Below are 14,553 nucleotides of genomic sequence, written 5' to 3'. Positions count from 1 at the left end.
GGCCTATTAGCTCAGCTGGTTAGAGCGTCGTGCTAATAACGCGAAAGTCGCAGGTTCGAGACCTGCATGGGCCAATGTTACTAAATTTTTGGAAAAGTTTTTTCTCTTTAATATTATTTATAATTTTGTGATGTAAAGTAACATATTATTTAATGTAATAAAAAAACATAATTATTCCAAAACTATTTAACATGTTAACTATTAATTTAATCAAATAATTATTTTCACTCTGTTTATTTTTGTACATACATATTGTCCCAACGGAATTAATATAATGTTGTAAGAGATTATTTCTCCTTTAAATAAACAAATGTATACAAGAAAATAGTTTTTGGTTACTTCAAAAAATATATGTGGAAATATTTATTTTAATCTAATAGAATATTAATTAATCTCACTTATACACATTTTATTCGCAATAAAAAATCAAAGTTGCATAATTTTCTTACAAAAAAGTGTGAATTTATATTTATAGTTTTTAAAATTTTAATATTTTTAATATTTGAGTGAAACTATATAATTTTTAATAACTTATATTACGGGAATTATATTTCATATTTTTACAAATCATGTAACAAGTGAAAATAGTAAAAAACTACGTGGTTAGTTTTATTTAGAAGAAAATATTTATTTAAAAATTATTATATTTAAAATATTAAATATTAGATGACATGTATTATCGTACACATATTTAATTTATTTATTTTATTGTATTCAAATGATTTTTAAATAGTAAAAAAAGTATATATAAACAATTGTTTTTAAGTTTATTATTTTGAAATAATTTAGTAATCATAAATATTAAATATAAGATGATAGTATATGACCCCATATATATATATATATATATATATATATATATAACTATTTAAGTTTATAAAGGTAGTGTAATTTTTTTTCCGTTGTTTCTATTATATTTACATATGCATATATTATATAAATCCTTTTACTAATAGGCACTATATATATAAGGAGAGACACCCGACTAAAAGTATATGTAAATGAATTTTTAATATATAAAAATAGTATAAATAACGCAACTATATTTAAAAATTAGTTCAAATTATTATTTTATTAAATAAAAAATATTCTTTAATTATTACATTGTGCGTATGACCATAATTTACATTTATAAGCTTTCAAATCTTACTTATAACTTATGTATTCAAGAGTGAGTTGAATATTTGCATGACTAGTAGGTGTGTATGTAGTATTAACTATTTATCAATTAAGACATTCATAATCATTCATTCAAATATCAATAACATAAGAAGTTATAAAAATAAACAATTTTTTCAAACGGTGTAATTTGATTTGCAAATATTAAATATGGATAAATTTAGAAGAATTTATGTAAATAGGTAAGTTGTACTCTAAACACCATTTTAGGTTAAATGTGTATAAGTTGTGCTTTAATGGACAGGCTAAATGCTTGCACATAGACACAACTTTAATGAGTAAAAAATGAATTAAAGTAACAATGACACATCTTAATGAACCAAAATCATTTTAACTTTTTTTTATGACTTAAAGAGTCTTTTTTTAATGAGACAACTTCAATGCAATAAAAGTCTAAGTAAAGTTGTGTCTGTCTCGCATTAATGACAAAATACATAAACTTACCTTTGAATCACAAAAAAAGTGTTTTTTTTTTTTTTTTTTTATAAAATCCTATAGTTTCTAGAATTATTATGCAAGAAATTGAATTTTCTTATTACAAGTTATGCTCTTATCTCTTGTTTGAATTTTGTTATATTGGTTTAGTCCATTGTCAAATAGATTATTTTTTAATAGAAAAATGTTAACTTCATATTAAATGAATTATTTAATTCATAGTGGATCTTTACTCAGGAAGCTTATAGTCTAAAAATGACAAAAAATAATAAATGAAATGAAGAATAAAATTTAATGTCCATCATATTTATCCTTAAATCTTATAATCACATGTATAAGATAAATATGAAATGAAAAACATTAGAAACCCTAAACTTTTTTCAGTTATATTTGATAGCTAATTGCATTTGGATTTCATTTTTTAAAATTATGTTTTTACTTTTATTGAATTACATTTTATCTTGTAAAAAGTCATCCACCTTCTCAAGTCTTAAAAATCTTGAAAGTTTTCATTTTTGAATTCGCTATCATGATCACTTATAATTGAAACAATGGATATACTTTTTTGTTTTGTTTTGAACGTATTTGAAAAATTTATAAAAGATTTTGAATGATTCATCCTTGTAAACTAAGAGTTTCACCCATGTCTATCTAGTATAATTGTCTACTATGACTATACCATATTATTTACCATTGAAAAATGTAATTATAATTCGACTAAATAAGTTCAAGTGTATAATCTCAAGAGACATTTATGTTGGTACGTTGTTCATACTTTAGAAAAGTGTTTTAACTTGTTTTCTTTTTATTTGTGTTTCATAAAAAAGATTGTTGTTGTTATTGGCAAACCCCATTGGAGGTTATGTTTTTGCAATTTTAAGATTAATATCAAATTTGTAAGACCATGTTTTCTATGTTAGACTAAATGATCTTATTTTATGAGCTCAAGACATTATGAGGCGATAACATGTCTAATTCAACCTTACATAGATTGTCTTGTCTATTGGCGGTAAACAACATAATCCATCACAATCTTGACTATAAATTAGTTTTTGTAGAAAACATTATATCTTGTCATACCATTAACTTGTGCTAAAAAGCTTATGCTTTAGACGGTATAGTAAAATAACATTATTAATTGAAGGAAAAAGTTTCATACCTATTAGACCAACTTCAATTAGTATTCTTTTTTTGCTGCTTCAAACATTATTCCTCCATTCTTGGTTTCAAGAGTAGGAAACATGTTTTTCTCCTTTTATGTATCGTGAACACCTATTGTCCAATTACTATGATAAGTGTTTGCTTGCTAGTAATAAACATATCTACAATAGGTATTCTTTTTTATCTAAAGTACCAAATGAACTTGGATCATTTTATGTTAGTTTTTCTATATGGTTCCTTTTTAGGAATACCACAATGCAATGCTTGATAAAAAGATGCATGAGATTTTTAGGAGACAGATTTTCTTCATAGTCAATTCCTACTTTACCATAAAGTTTTCTTGATGTTCTTATCAAAAGCTCAAGTCTTTTGTTGACCACCTCAATTTGGGAAATGACCTTTCTTAGTGTTGCATTTTCAGCCAGTAGATTATATACTATTTTACAAACATTTGAGGATAAACTTTTCTCTACATTTTTGCTTCTTAATATCAATTTTTTTTTTAAGTTTTTCAAGAGTTGAACCCTAATTTTCATGATTTCGTTTCAAACTGGTCCTATTCATACAATTTTTCATTTTTTCACTTTAAGTTCTTTAGTCACAGTTTTCAAATATTTTTTTAACCATTTTGAAAACTTTTAAATATCTAAAAATAGGAATTTCATTATAAGCTTTAATAACTAAATATAAATCATTAAAATCTACCTATTCATCATATTTATTAAACAATGGTTCAGACCCTCTCTGTGAGTAATGAGATCAATTGAAGTAACAAGAAAACTCTAGAAGAAAAATGAAATAGAAAACAAAACTTTTTTGTACAAACACTAGACTCTAAAATTGAATTGCCTATACAACAAAAATGAAATAGAAAACAAAACTTTTTTGTACAAACACTAGACTCTAAGAATGAATTGTCTATACAACAAAAATGACACAAAAAATTTATATTGGTTCACCCTAACGCTTGGGATAAGTCTAGTTTTTCTTTAAAAACTCTTAAAGGATTTCACTATAAAAAAAAAAACTATAAACTGAATACTCAAGTCACTCCTGATTATCACTTCTTAATTTCTCTCTAAGACTAAAAATTCCAAATATTTTTTAACGTCACTTCGAACAATAAGAAATTAATATTGAAAAAAAGTTGTTGTAAACTTGATATTCAATAAGTATTACTTAGAAAGGTATTACTTTGTGAAGGACATAATAATGTTTTTCTCTACCACTGATACAACCACTAAGACATAAATATAGATTTGAAAAAATTTATCATAGATGAGAGTGTAATAGATATATGTCCCTGCATACATCTTTGTCTGTCAAATTATTATTGTTAAAAAGCAATATGGACAGGATATATTCCTTTTGTAATTTTGACACTGTAATCTTTGAATCTTAATATACAACATTATTAGATTTAACTTGTGCGTAGAAATTTGTGTCTTCTCATGTCGATGTTTTCTTTTGTTTTATAATTAATTTTGTTCTCGAACGGGTTCGGGGCCTAGAGAACGATTCCTTCTGGCTCTGTCTTCGGTAGATCACTAACACTCCAAGCTTCTTGTTTCTCCTTCCTCCTCTCGATCGTCTGGCTCCACAGACGGGGGTGGTACCTACATAAGACACTCCAACGCTCAAGTTAGTTAGGGTGTCGGCACTCGGGTGTCAGAGTACTATAGATAATGACGTACCTGGTTCTTGGAATGTGTGCTATTTATATTACCTTAATGGGCCTTTGTTGGTGGACCGGATTAGGGGGTTGGTTCATGGTTAGAGTTGTGCTAAACAACCCTTAATTGTGGATTAACCATGCTGACTTGGTCAACCCTGACTCACCGTCATGGGTTGGTCGGTCACGTGCTGTCGTGTGACCTTCTCATTATGGTTATGCAGCCGAATGGTCAAGTTCCTGACCAGCCCACTTGCATTGTCTCGGTCGTCCGAGTACAAATTTAAATAGAGAAACTATATGCAATGTATATAATATCACGTATAATATATATCCTTCCTTTAGTATCATGATGTAAACATTCTAATTAGTTGAGGTAAATTATTTTCATATATTTCACTGAAAGTCTTTTATGTATAATTATATTCATCTTTCAAATATCATTAATTCGTGCATTAATGATGTATTTGAACAACTGGTTAAAAGTAGCAATAACTAGCAATGTAATTACCATTTATGGTTAATTTTATAAGTAAAAATAACTTAATCGCGTTGTAAATGATTTTTCCTTTATTAAACATGTTATGAACATTAGATCGTCATAGAAGGTTTTATGATTACACGCAATTGTTATAACTTATCACATGCAACATATAACTATATTTGGAGACACAATAGTTAAATTGATGTTTTTGATGCAACAAAAATGCTTATTATTATTAATGGTAAAAGTTTTGTTGTTGCACGACCAAAACAGAGGATTTGCAATCAAGATCTGTAGAAGCAAGAAAATCACCTATGAGGCCTAACTCTGAAAACTCACTCCATTGTTGAAGCCCTTTTGTTTCAGGACAGTCAATACCATGGCGTCTGCCAACTATAAAAAAGTCATGATCCTCGGTCATTTGTTGAAGAACAGAAGCTATTTGGGCACCACCCTCCACTATTATTCCCTTATAAACAATATTTTTCAAACGAGAAGATTCCCTTTTGAAGTCTTTTAATATTGTTCGATCAAGCATAATGTCCTCGTTTTCATTTTCATCATTGTTTTCACCTGTAATGTGATACACCACAAGGTTAACGTTAGCAATGTCTTGGGCTGCTCGATTGGCTAAGTACAAAGCCTCTCTATCATCATCTCCACCCAAAAAGATCATGGCTAATCGAAGTGGTGAATCATTTTTACGAACAAAACGAGTCACTAATATTCCAACCGAGCATGGAGCCTTCTCCATCACCTTACAATTCAGTAGCCTCACTGTCTTGTCCTCGTGATCAACTTTTCCATCAAAAGACCATTTTCTATGAAAAGGAAGAATGATGATTGATGCAACTTTATCCAATGCAAGGAAGCACACATCTTCATGCATCAATTTAGGTGGAGATATTGCTGTGTAAGGGTATATTGTTGTTGCACCTAGTTTTTCATCTTCATAGAGTTTGAAGGAAAGGATTACATTCTCCGAGTAGGAGTTTCTTGCATGAGAAGGAACATCTCTCTTCATCTTGTGAGAAATGAAAATTGGGGTGGAACGCCCTACTAGTTCAATCAGATGCAGAACATCCACAGAGGTTGGATATAATGGTGTAGGATTACATAAATCAAGAGCTGACATTATAGGTATTGTGTGATGCTGTTTATGAATACAAACTAGGATCCGGAGATTCGAGTCAAATTTTAAATCAAAAATGTTCCTTTTCTGGTAGCCAAAATATTTCCTTGAAGGGTCATACAAACGTTTCACCATCAATTGAGAAACAGTATTTGAGATCATGATCATTGTTATAACCACTGTATAAAGTGCAGGTTGGATGTCCTGCATATAAGTATTTGGTCAAAAATGAAATTTAAAATTTGATTAACGGTTTAGAAAAGAAGCTAGAAGAAATTTTGATTTGCCATCTAAAGCACTTCTACTTAATGAACTATCTAATGAGATCATGAGTGTTTGAAGAGTCAATCTCTTACTGTCTCATTCAACTTTCACATGGTATGTTTCTTTTACACAAGTATAAATAGATAGGTGAATAAATGAATAGAAAGGGGGAAAGAGGAGTACCCTTTTGTCCAATGCAGAGCTATACATGGCTACTTCCACAACTCCTTTGCAATCTAGAAGGAGGGCAAGAGCCATCGCATCCTTTAGTGATATCTTGAAATAGAGTGAAGATGCTATGTAAGCTATAATTTTCATGAAATGACCCATAAGGATCATAAGGACGGAACTGAGAAATATTGGTGATGTGAACACTAGCAAGGAATAATTCATCTTCATTGCACATGTAGTCACGAAGATTGGCATAAGAAATTCTAAACCAAAAGTATGAATCCTTTTAACTAATGAAGATCCTAATGGAGGTCCATCTGGTGTAGCCAATCCATAAAGAAAAGGTAGAAGGATGAATTCTATATCGAAGAGCAGTGAGGACCAACCCAAAACAAAGAGAAACCCAATGATAACGTTAATGTAAACATCCTTCACTTCTTGGCTTTCTGGTGTGTGCTCAATCACCATGAACATTGCGGGCCGATAGACAAAGAAAATGATGATTATTACGGCAAGAAGGAAAACCACATTTATACCATGTCCATTCTCTTTCTTGCTATCAAAGGCTGCCAATACAACTACAAGAATATTACTTAGCGTGTCACCCACCAGTGAAGAAGATAATGCCAATCTTCCGAGTTCAGAGTTTAGGATTTGAAGGTCATCGAGGACAGAAGCAATCACTGCAAATGAAGTCATGTTCTGTGTCATCAATAAAACAACAGTTGAATGCACTTTGTCTGTTATACCCTGGGTTGTAAGTTGTGAAATGTATTCTAAAGATGGATAACAAATTAGTAGAGGAAATAGCAACCCCAAAAGGGAAATGATCCATCCTTGTCTTCCTGTTCTGGTGATCATGCTAAAATCCATTTTTACACCATTCTCAAAGACAAATATCATATAACCAAGTGATGCTATAGTAGCAAGTGTATCTTGACTTCCATAAGGAAACAACATTGTCTTCTCTTTCTCCCATATACCCAAAGATGGTCCTAGAATGAGCCCAGCCTTCAAATAAAGATAATTCATTTTGTTAGACATATTACAGATGTTGATCAATCCAAATCTGCTCTATGTTAATTTTCCTATATATTGTATGCTTCAAGATTCCATAACCATCTTTATAATAAACCAATCCTTTATTGTTCTTCAATTGCAGCAATGGAATAAGGAAGCCTATTATTTAGTAAAGCATACACTATGAGGAGAGAACTTACCATCAATTGTGAAAAAAGGGCAGGAAAACCCAGCTTCTTTAAAGGGAAATTCAAAATTCTTGTTATAGTATAAATCAAAATCACTTGGAGTAGAAATACTGGCATAGATGACTTTAAAGGTGACCCTTCTGTGGTATGTCTTCCCCATATGCCATCTGATGCAATATTGGGTGGAGTGTGAAGGCAAACATCACATACCGCAGTATGATCAGAAACATTGATCTGATTAATTGAAGCAAACAATGTATCCACGTCCATCTCACGAACTCAATTTAAATCCTTAGAACATATTCAATAGTTAATGAGAAAGATAAATTGAATGTAGTGAATGAACAGAAGGCAAACAAACATCAAAGACATATATATATTATAATTAGAACTACTATATTTAGAATACGATGTTAAGAACAGAACAAATGATTCACTGGCTTATTGTTTTGTTGCAAGTGTGATAATCTTTATGGTAAAGAAGACAACATCACAAATAAACTAATTTAAGTAAGATAATTTTGTAAAAAGGAGAGTTAATATTAGAAAGCACAATTAGAAACTAATTTATAGTAGAAAAGCGGTTAATGCCAGAAAAAATTAACTAAAAGTGATTAAGTCACTATATTAAGGGAAGATATCGCAAATGCTCTAATATGTATTTAGAACACCATTGGCACAGGTAAGAAAATGCTAATTTTTTAAGTCAAATTATAATTATTATACCATTAATCAAGGAAACCTAACTAGCTGTTGGTCTGAGAGGGTGATTACCACTACAATAATTTTATTTTAATTTTCTTAATATTATAAGTATTATGTGTTTGTATTGTTTTTTAACTTTTTTTTTAATCCCACACTATTATTGTTTCAAAAAAAAAAATAGTAAAGACTTTTAATTAAAAACATATTTTAAATAAGAAAAATAAAATCAATGTGACAAATCAACACTATAGGAAAATTATTAAATAGTAATCAAAATTAGAGACAACAAAATAATTAGTCACTATATTGACTAAATTATTTTAGAGACTAAAAAATTATTTATATCTAAAGTGATTTCTATTATTAATAAAAATCTATAAAATAATTTTTAAATTAGTATCTAAATTAACTACCAAGTTTTAGCTACTAATATTTTAGATTCTAAATTAGTCTCTAAAAGACTAATAGAGACTAATTTAGAATGCAAAACAATTAGTTAAAACTTTGGTAACTAATGATTAAATATCAATTTAAAAATTATTTTATAAATTTTTATTAATAATAGAAACTATTTTGACACTAATAATTTTTTTAATTTATAAAATAGTTTCTAATTTAGTTAAATAATAATAAATTATTTAGGTATCTAAAATTAATTTTTATTTGGTGATTTTCTTATAATACAACTGAAACAAGAAAATTCTATAATGATTTGAAACCTTTTTCTTAAAATAACTATGTGCGCAAGCAATATTTGTTTTTCTTTTAACAGAAAATTTATATATTTAACACAAGTGTATCGAGAAATTATCTAAAAGTAAAAGCATTTTTTTTGTGAAAATAATTAAAAACATTTGATCTCATCGATTTTCCTTGTAATAAAGACAATTTCAAGATATTATTCAGAGCCAACTTCATAAATATCATAATTTGCACAATACTATTTGACAACTATGTTTTGAACGAAAAAATAGAATATTTGTCCTTTCAATGTATCAAAAAATAAAATAAAAATCTTTAAGGGACTTTAGAATATATATATATATATATATATATATATAATTAAAATTGACAAAATTTTACTAATTAAGTATATATGATGATAAATGCTATTAATTATGTTTTAAAAATTTTATGTTGAATTTGAATAAGTTTCTGCATATATGCTATTAATTTATGTTTGAGTATTAGAATAAATATTATATGGGGTTTGAGTTTAAGAGATGAGATAGTTCCCCTCCATGAATCTACTTATACTCTACAGTAAGAACCAAATATGGAAGATATGACATACATGCAAACATGTTCTTACCTTGGATAATACTTAAGTTTCTATGAAACTATTACAACCGATAAATAATAATTTAAATAAAATGAATAAAATTATTCTGTTCTTTTAATATATGTTAACAATGAAATATTATTTTTAATTTAAAAATTGACAACATTTTAATATATGTTAACTTTTTCAGATAACATATAATCTACTCCTTATATTGAGAAAACCCAAGAATGACCAAGAAAACTAAAGTAATAAATTACAATTATAAAGATGAATAAACAAACAAACAATTTAATTTTTTAAGTAGTTAAGTTTAGTGAAATAAATGTTAAAAATAAAACTAGACACTAAAACAATATGAATTATAAATAGTGATAAAAAACACGAGTAAAATCATTTTACTTTTTGCCATTTCCAACTTGGACATTACAGAGTTTAATATAATTAAGAAAACCTATATGTAGATTTTATTTACACGAAATTCTACGGTACAATTATGTGAAGGTTTACTTATCACCTTTTGTGGATTGACACGTTCAACATAAAATTCCAACCAATACACTTTTTTTATTATAATATCTTCTTCGAGCAATAATAAACAAGCAACTTCGCCTTCATATATTTCATAGATAACTCTTCTTTTACTAATATCTCGAACCTTCAATAGATAACTTCATTTCCTTGAAGTTATTTAACAACCTATGTACCAAAAATATTGATCCTACTATAGTTATTGAGAAAATAATAAAGAGAAATCAGAAATTATAAGCAGAAGAAAGATACTGCACAAGGAAAAGAATCTACCTGAATGTAAGAAACATTTGCTGCTGCTTTTTTGCCAACAAGCATTGCGTCAGATTGAGAGGAATTGAGTACTCTCAGCCCTCTGGTGTTCCTTGCATGCCACATTGGGTGGTAATTCCATTTTTTAGGGAGAAGATCCTCCTGTTTGCTTTCCGTTATGAATTATCTTTGTCCATATATCTGTTTGTTGATGGTTATTACTCAAAGCAACCAAATAAAACTCCTACACAGAACCATTATAACCATCTCCCCCCAAAACAACACCTGCATTTCAAAGTAATGTGGATCCTGTCTCCACCATTGTCCATGATATCTTTAGTAAATATCCTGTGTAGAGTCCCCATTTTGTGACATATCCTATACTCCCCCATCCCCATCCTCTTCCCCGGCATACAAATTCTGCAGAGTAGAGAACTTAATATTTGCACCTTGAGGCCAATACAACAGCCACAAGAAACTCGTTTCGGTTCTATGATGGATTAACAGCTTTGCTTAATGGCTTCATGACTAAATGGTCGTAGACCAACATGATGATATATCTTGGATGCATGTCTCAGAAAATAAAGCTGGGAATTCAAAGCTTGTTCAGCAATTACTGAAAAAACCTTCAACAATGTTGACCAGTACAAAAGTGATCAGGAGAACATCATTATGTTGATTGAGAGGATACACTGGTTAATCAAAGTGCTTCTTCTTTACACTGTTCCTTGATTGCTCACTGAATCAAACTATAACCTGAAGGTTTTTTCATTCCCTTTTCACCAATCAACTTCTTAACCTCTTGTGCATGCTCCCATTTATCTTTTGATGCATAAGTGTTTGCTAGAAGCACATAATTTCCAGAATCGTCAGGGTCAATCTCAAAGAGATGTCTGGCTGTAATCTCACCCAAATCCACATTGCCGTAAAGCCGGCAAGCTGCCAATAAAGAGCTCCAAGTTGTTGCATCAGCACAGGTTGCATTCTCCTTTATTAGATCATATGCCCTTTCTAGTTGCCCAGCCCTCCCAAGGAGATCGACTATACAAGTATAGTGCTCAGGTAAGGGCTCAATACCAAATACCTCAGTCATAATCTGGAAAATCCTACAACCTTCTTCAACAAGACCAGAAGAGCTACAAGCATTGAGGACACCAATGAATGTAACTGGGTTTGGCTTTAATCCTTCCTTTTGCATTTTAAAGAAAAGGGTTATAGCATCTCGTGATTTCCCATGCTCAGCAAAGGCAGAAATCATTGTACTGTAGGCATACATATCCCTGTATCTCATCATACTGAATTCTTTCAGTGCTAAGTTTATATTTCCACATTTTGAGTGCATATGGATCAATGCATTGGAAACAATATGTGTTCTATCTGAGATAAAATAACAATGGGTTCCAAATCAAGCAAAAGGACAGAGGTTAGTGTGTGAAACATATCGACAGAATAATAACAGACAACCAATAACAGAAGGACTTACCACAGAAACCCTCCTCAAGATGGTCTGTTAGTGTGTTTGACATTCTAATATCCCTCAGTTGTGCACAAGCTGACATAGCCCCCACAATTGCCACCTCAGTGATTTTGATTTCCTCTTCTCTCATTTTCTCATACATGTAAATAGCTTCCTTTGCGTATCCATTCTGTGCATAACAAGCAAGCATTGCAGCACAAGCAGATGCAGACTGCAGCCCCGGTATTCCATCAAATACTCTTCTTGCTTCCTCCACGTTACCTAACTTACCATAACCTGCTATCATTGAAAACCAAGTGATCTCATTCTTGTCACTCATTACATCATACAGTTCCTTGGCAGCTTTCATGTCTTCACAATTTGCATATCCAGCAACCATGGTAGTCCAAGTAAAACAATTCCTTTCTCCCATATTATCAAAGAGCCACCGTGCATCAACCATCATTCCTACCTTAGCATACCCACAAATCATCGCCGTCCAAGCAACAACATCCCTGTCATCCATCCTATCAAACACATCGCGTGCGTCAATTATATAGCCCGATTTTGCATACATGTCAAGGAGTGCAGTTTGCACAATCTTGTTTCCCAGAAACCCTGACTGCACCACCCTGGCATGCACTTGTGTTCCTTCAAACAAGGCCGGGACTCGCCCACACGCGCTAAGTACTGAAGAGAAGGTGAGAACGGATGGTAAAACCCCATTTTGATGCATTCTAGCATAGGTAGAAATGCAATGGAGTATATGGGCACGATGGGATAGGAATGCTCGGATGAGGGAGGTCCAAAGGAAGCTATTGGGACAGTTTGGCATTGTGTCAAACAGTTGGCGAGCATAACAAAGATTGACGTTTTCGGTAGGTAAATGAAGAACTCGGTATAAGAAACGACCCATGAAATAATGGTAATGATGGGGTGATTGTGGGGAGAGGAGCTTGAGAAAAAGAGCATGGGTTTGTTTTAGATGATGAATGGTTTTGGCAGAGTTGAGGCATTGCATTAACCAAAGCTTAGATTTTGTGGTTGGGGTTTGAGAGGATAGTGAAGTGCAAGTTCTCATGTTCAACTTCGGTTATGTTCGTTATGTTCTACCATGCATGGGTTATATTTTTTATTAATCTTTGTTGTGTTTTCTTTTTATATTTGTAGTGATTAGTTTTTTATCATCAACACAAATATTTTTTTAGTATTTTATTTGAATTATTACTAGAAAACTTTCTATCAATACTAATTAGGATATATAGTTTTTTTTTTGTCAATAGAAGTTGGAAAAATTGTTCAACAAACATCGATTATAGAATAGGATAAGAAAAAAACCTAAACAATAACGTTGTAATTTATTGTAAAATAATCATATCAATATTGGCCTAAATAATTGTGATCAACTTCAATTAAAAATAGTTTTAGTGAAAGTTAATCTAGGAAAAAAATTATCAATATTAATTGATTTTTTTTTACGAACTTTGATATCGATATTGATATTCTATTAACTATTAACAATTGTTTGATATTTTTTTTAGTAATAATTGAAATATTTTTTACAAATAAAAAAGAAAATTTAATAAATTTAAGTTGTTTTATAAAAACATTTAGAAAATAAAATAAAATCAATTCAATAATATGTTTAAATATTTTAAAATGATGAAATTCGATTTGTCACTCATCATTCTTTTGATATGTTATTTCATTTAGTATTTATTAAAGCATTATTTCATATTTAAATAGGAGATGAAAACACACAAAAAATGAAACTGGCAAGAAGCTTAATCTTTGTTGAAAAAACTTATTTTAAATACATTTTATAGAATTATTTTTAAACCATTTTTTTTAAATAACATTTTAGTTTAATATAGATGACATTAACTCATCACATCTAGCTCATAGTGTTACTCTATTAATGGTTTGTAACGAAAAGTGTAATGAAAGGATGGAAAAGAAAAGAAAATGCAAAAAAGTTATTAATTCATATGTATTTTAATTTTGAAAAATGATACAAAAATATTAAAAATAATGCAATGGTAATTTTTATTGGGTAAGTTTGGTCAATCGGTATATAATTGAATAAAATCACTACAAGAAAATCATGAAATAAAAACTAATTTTTAGTGACAAAATAATTAGTTGCTATAGTGATTAAATTAGATACCATTTTATAGACTACAAATTTTTTAGTTTCTAAATTAGTTTTTATTATTATTAAATGATTTATAAATTGATATTTAATTAACAAACAAGGTTTTTCTACGAAATTTAGAAACTAAATAATTGGTAATTAAAACTTGGTAGCTAATTAAATACCAATTTAGAAACCATTTAACAATAATAAAAACTAATTTAAAAATTATTTTTTTTAGTTTTTAGAATGATTTCTAATTTAATTACTATAGTAACTATTTTTTTTAATTGATTTTGTTTTTTTAGTAATAAAGTAATTACTATATGATATAGTCATATTTTATACATATTATATAATATGATTTATTTTTTTCATTCTAAAACTATTGTGTTCTATTGGTATAATAAGCATGTCTTCTCAAAACAAAAAGTAATGTGTCAGAGTAAATAAAATAAAAGTAAACAAATATCATATATTAAAAAAA

The 14,553-nt window shown here is 29.5% G+C and overlaps 1 protein-coding gene and 1 non-coding gene across 3 annotated transcripts; one reads left to right on the top strand and one right to left on the bottom strand.

Moving 5' to 3' along the window:
* Positions 1-74, top strand: TRNAI-AAU (transfer RNA isoleucine (anticodon AAU)). Its single transcript has one exon. It is a non-coding gene; the product is annotated as a tRNA-Ile (tRNA).
* Positions 75-5,136: 5,062 nt separating this feature from the next.
* LOC137826651 (putative pentatricopeptide repeat-containing protein At5g37570) lies at positions 5,137-13,043 on the bottom strand. 2 transcript variants are annotated; one of them, XM_068632717.1, is made up of 4 exons: positions 10,498-10,649; positions 7,719-7,997; positions 6,511-7,509; positions 5,137-6,267 (listed from the first exon to the last, which is right to left on the bottom strand). In XM_068632717.1, the coding sequence occupies exons 2-4, from the start codon at positions 7,974-7,976 to the stop codon at positions 5,167-5,169; spliced, it is 2,358 nt and encodes a 785-aa protein (XP_068488818.1). In that variant the 5' UTR covers positions 7,977-7,997; positions 10,498-10,649; the 3' UTR covers positions 5,137-5,166. The 2 variants fall into 2 exon arrangements, with proteins under 2 accessions (XP_068488818.1, XP_068488819.1); XM_068632718.1 differs by lacking the exons at positions 5,137-6,267; positions 6,511-7,509; positions 7,719-7,997 and adding exons at positions 10,083-10,392; positions 11,960-13,043 and having other exon boundaries at positions 10,498-11,853.
* Between the last annotated feature and the right edge of the window lie 1,510 nt (positions 13,044-14,553).

The sequence above is a fragment of the Phaseolus vulgaris genome, chromosome 8 (assembly GCF_000499845.2).
Source record: "Phaseolus vulgaris cultivar G19833 chromosome 8, P. vulgaris v2.0, whole genome shotgun sequence".
In the NCBI taxonomy this organism is placed as follows: Eukaryota; Viridiplantae; Streptophyta; class Magnoliopsida; order Fabales; family Fabaceae; genus Phaseolus; species Phaseolus vulgaris.
Note: the sequence above shows the minus strand (reverse complement) of the source record. Positions and strands in the feature narration are given on the sequence as shown.

What these genes read in the sequence shown, in the direction of transcription:
- LOC137826651 (XM_068632717.1), bottom strand. Translation starts at nt 7,976, where the DNA reads ATGGACGTGGATACATTGTTTGCTTCAATTAATCAGATCAATGTTTCT. An exon ending in CCCTTTTTTCACAATTGATG is followed by an intron (nt 7,510 to 7,718) that starts GTAAGTTCTCTC and finishes CTTTATTTGAAG; the next exon opens with GCTGGGCTCATTCTAGGACC. An exon ending in GCTCTGCATTGGACAAAAGG is followed by an intron (nt 6,268 to 6,510) that starts GTACTCCTCTTT and finishes ACTTATATGCAG; the next exon opens with GACATCCAACCTGCACTTTA.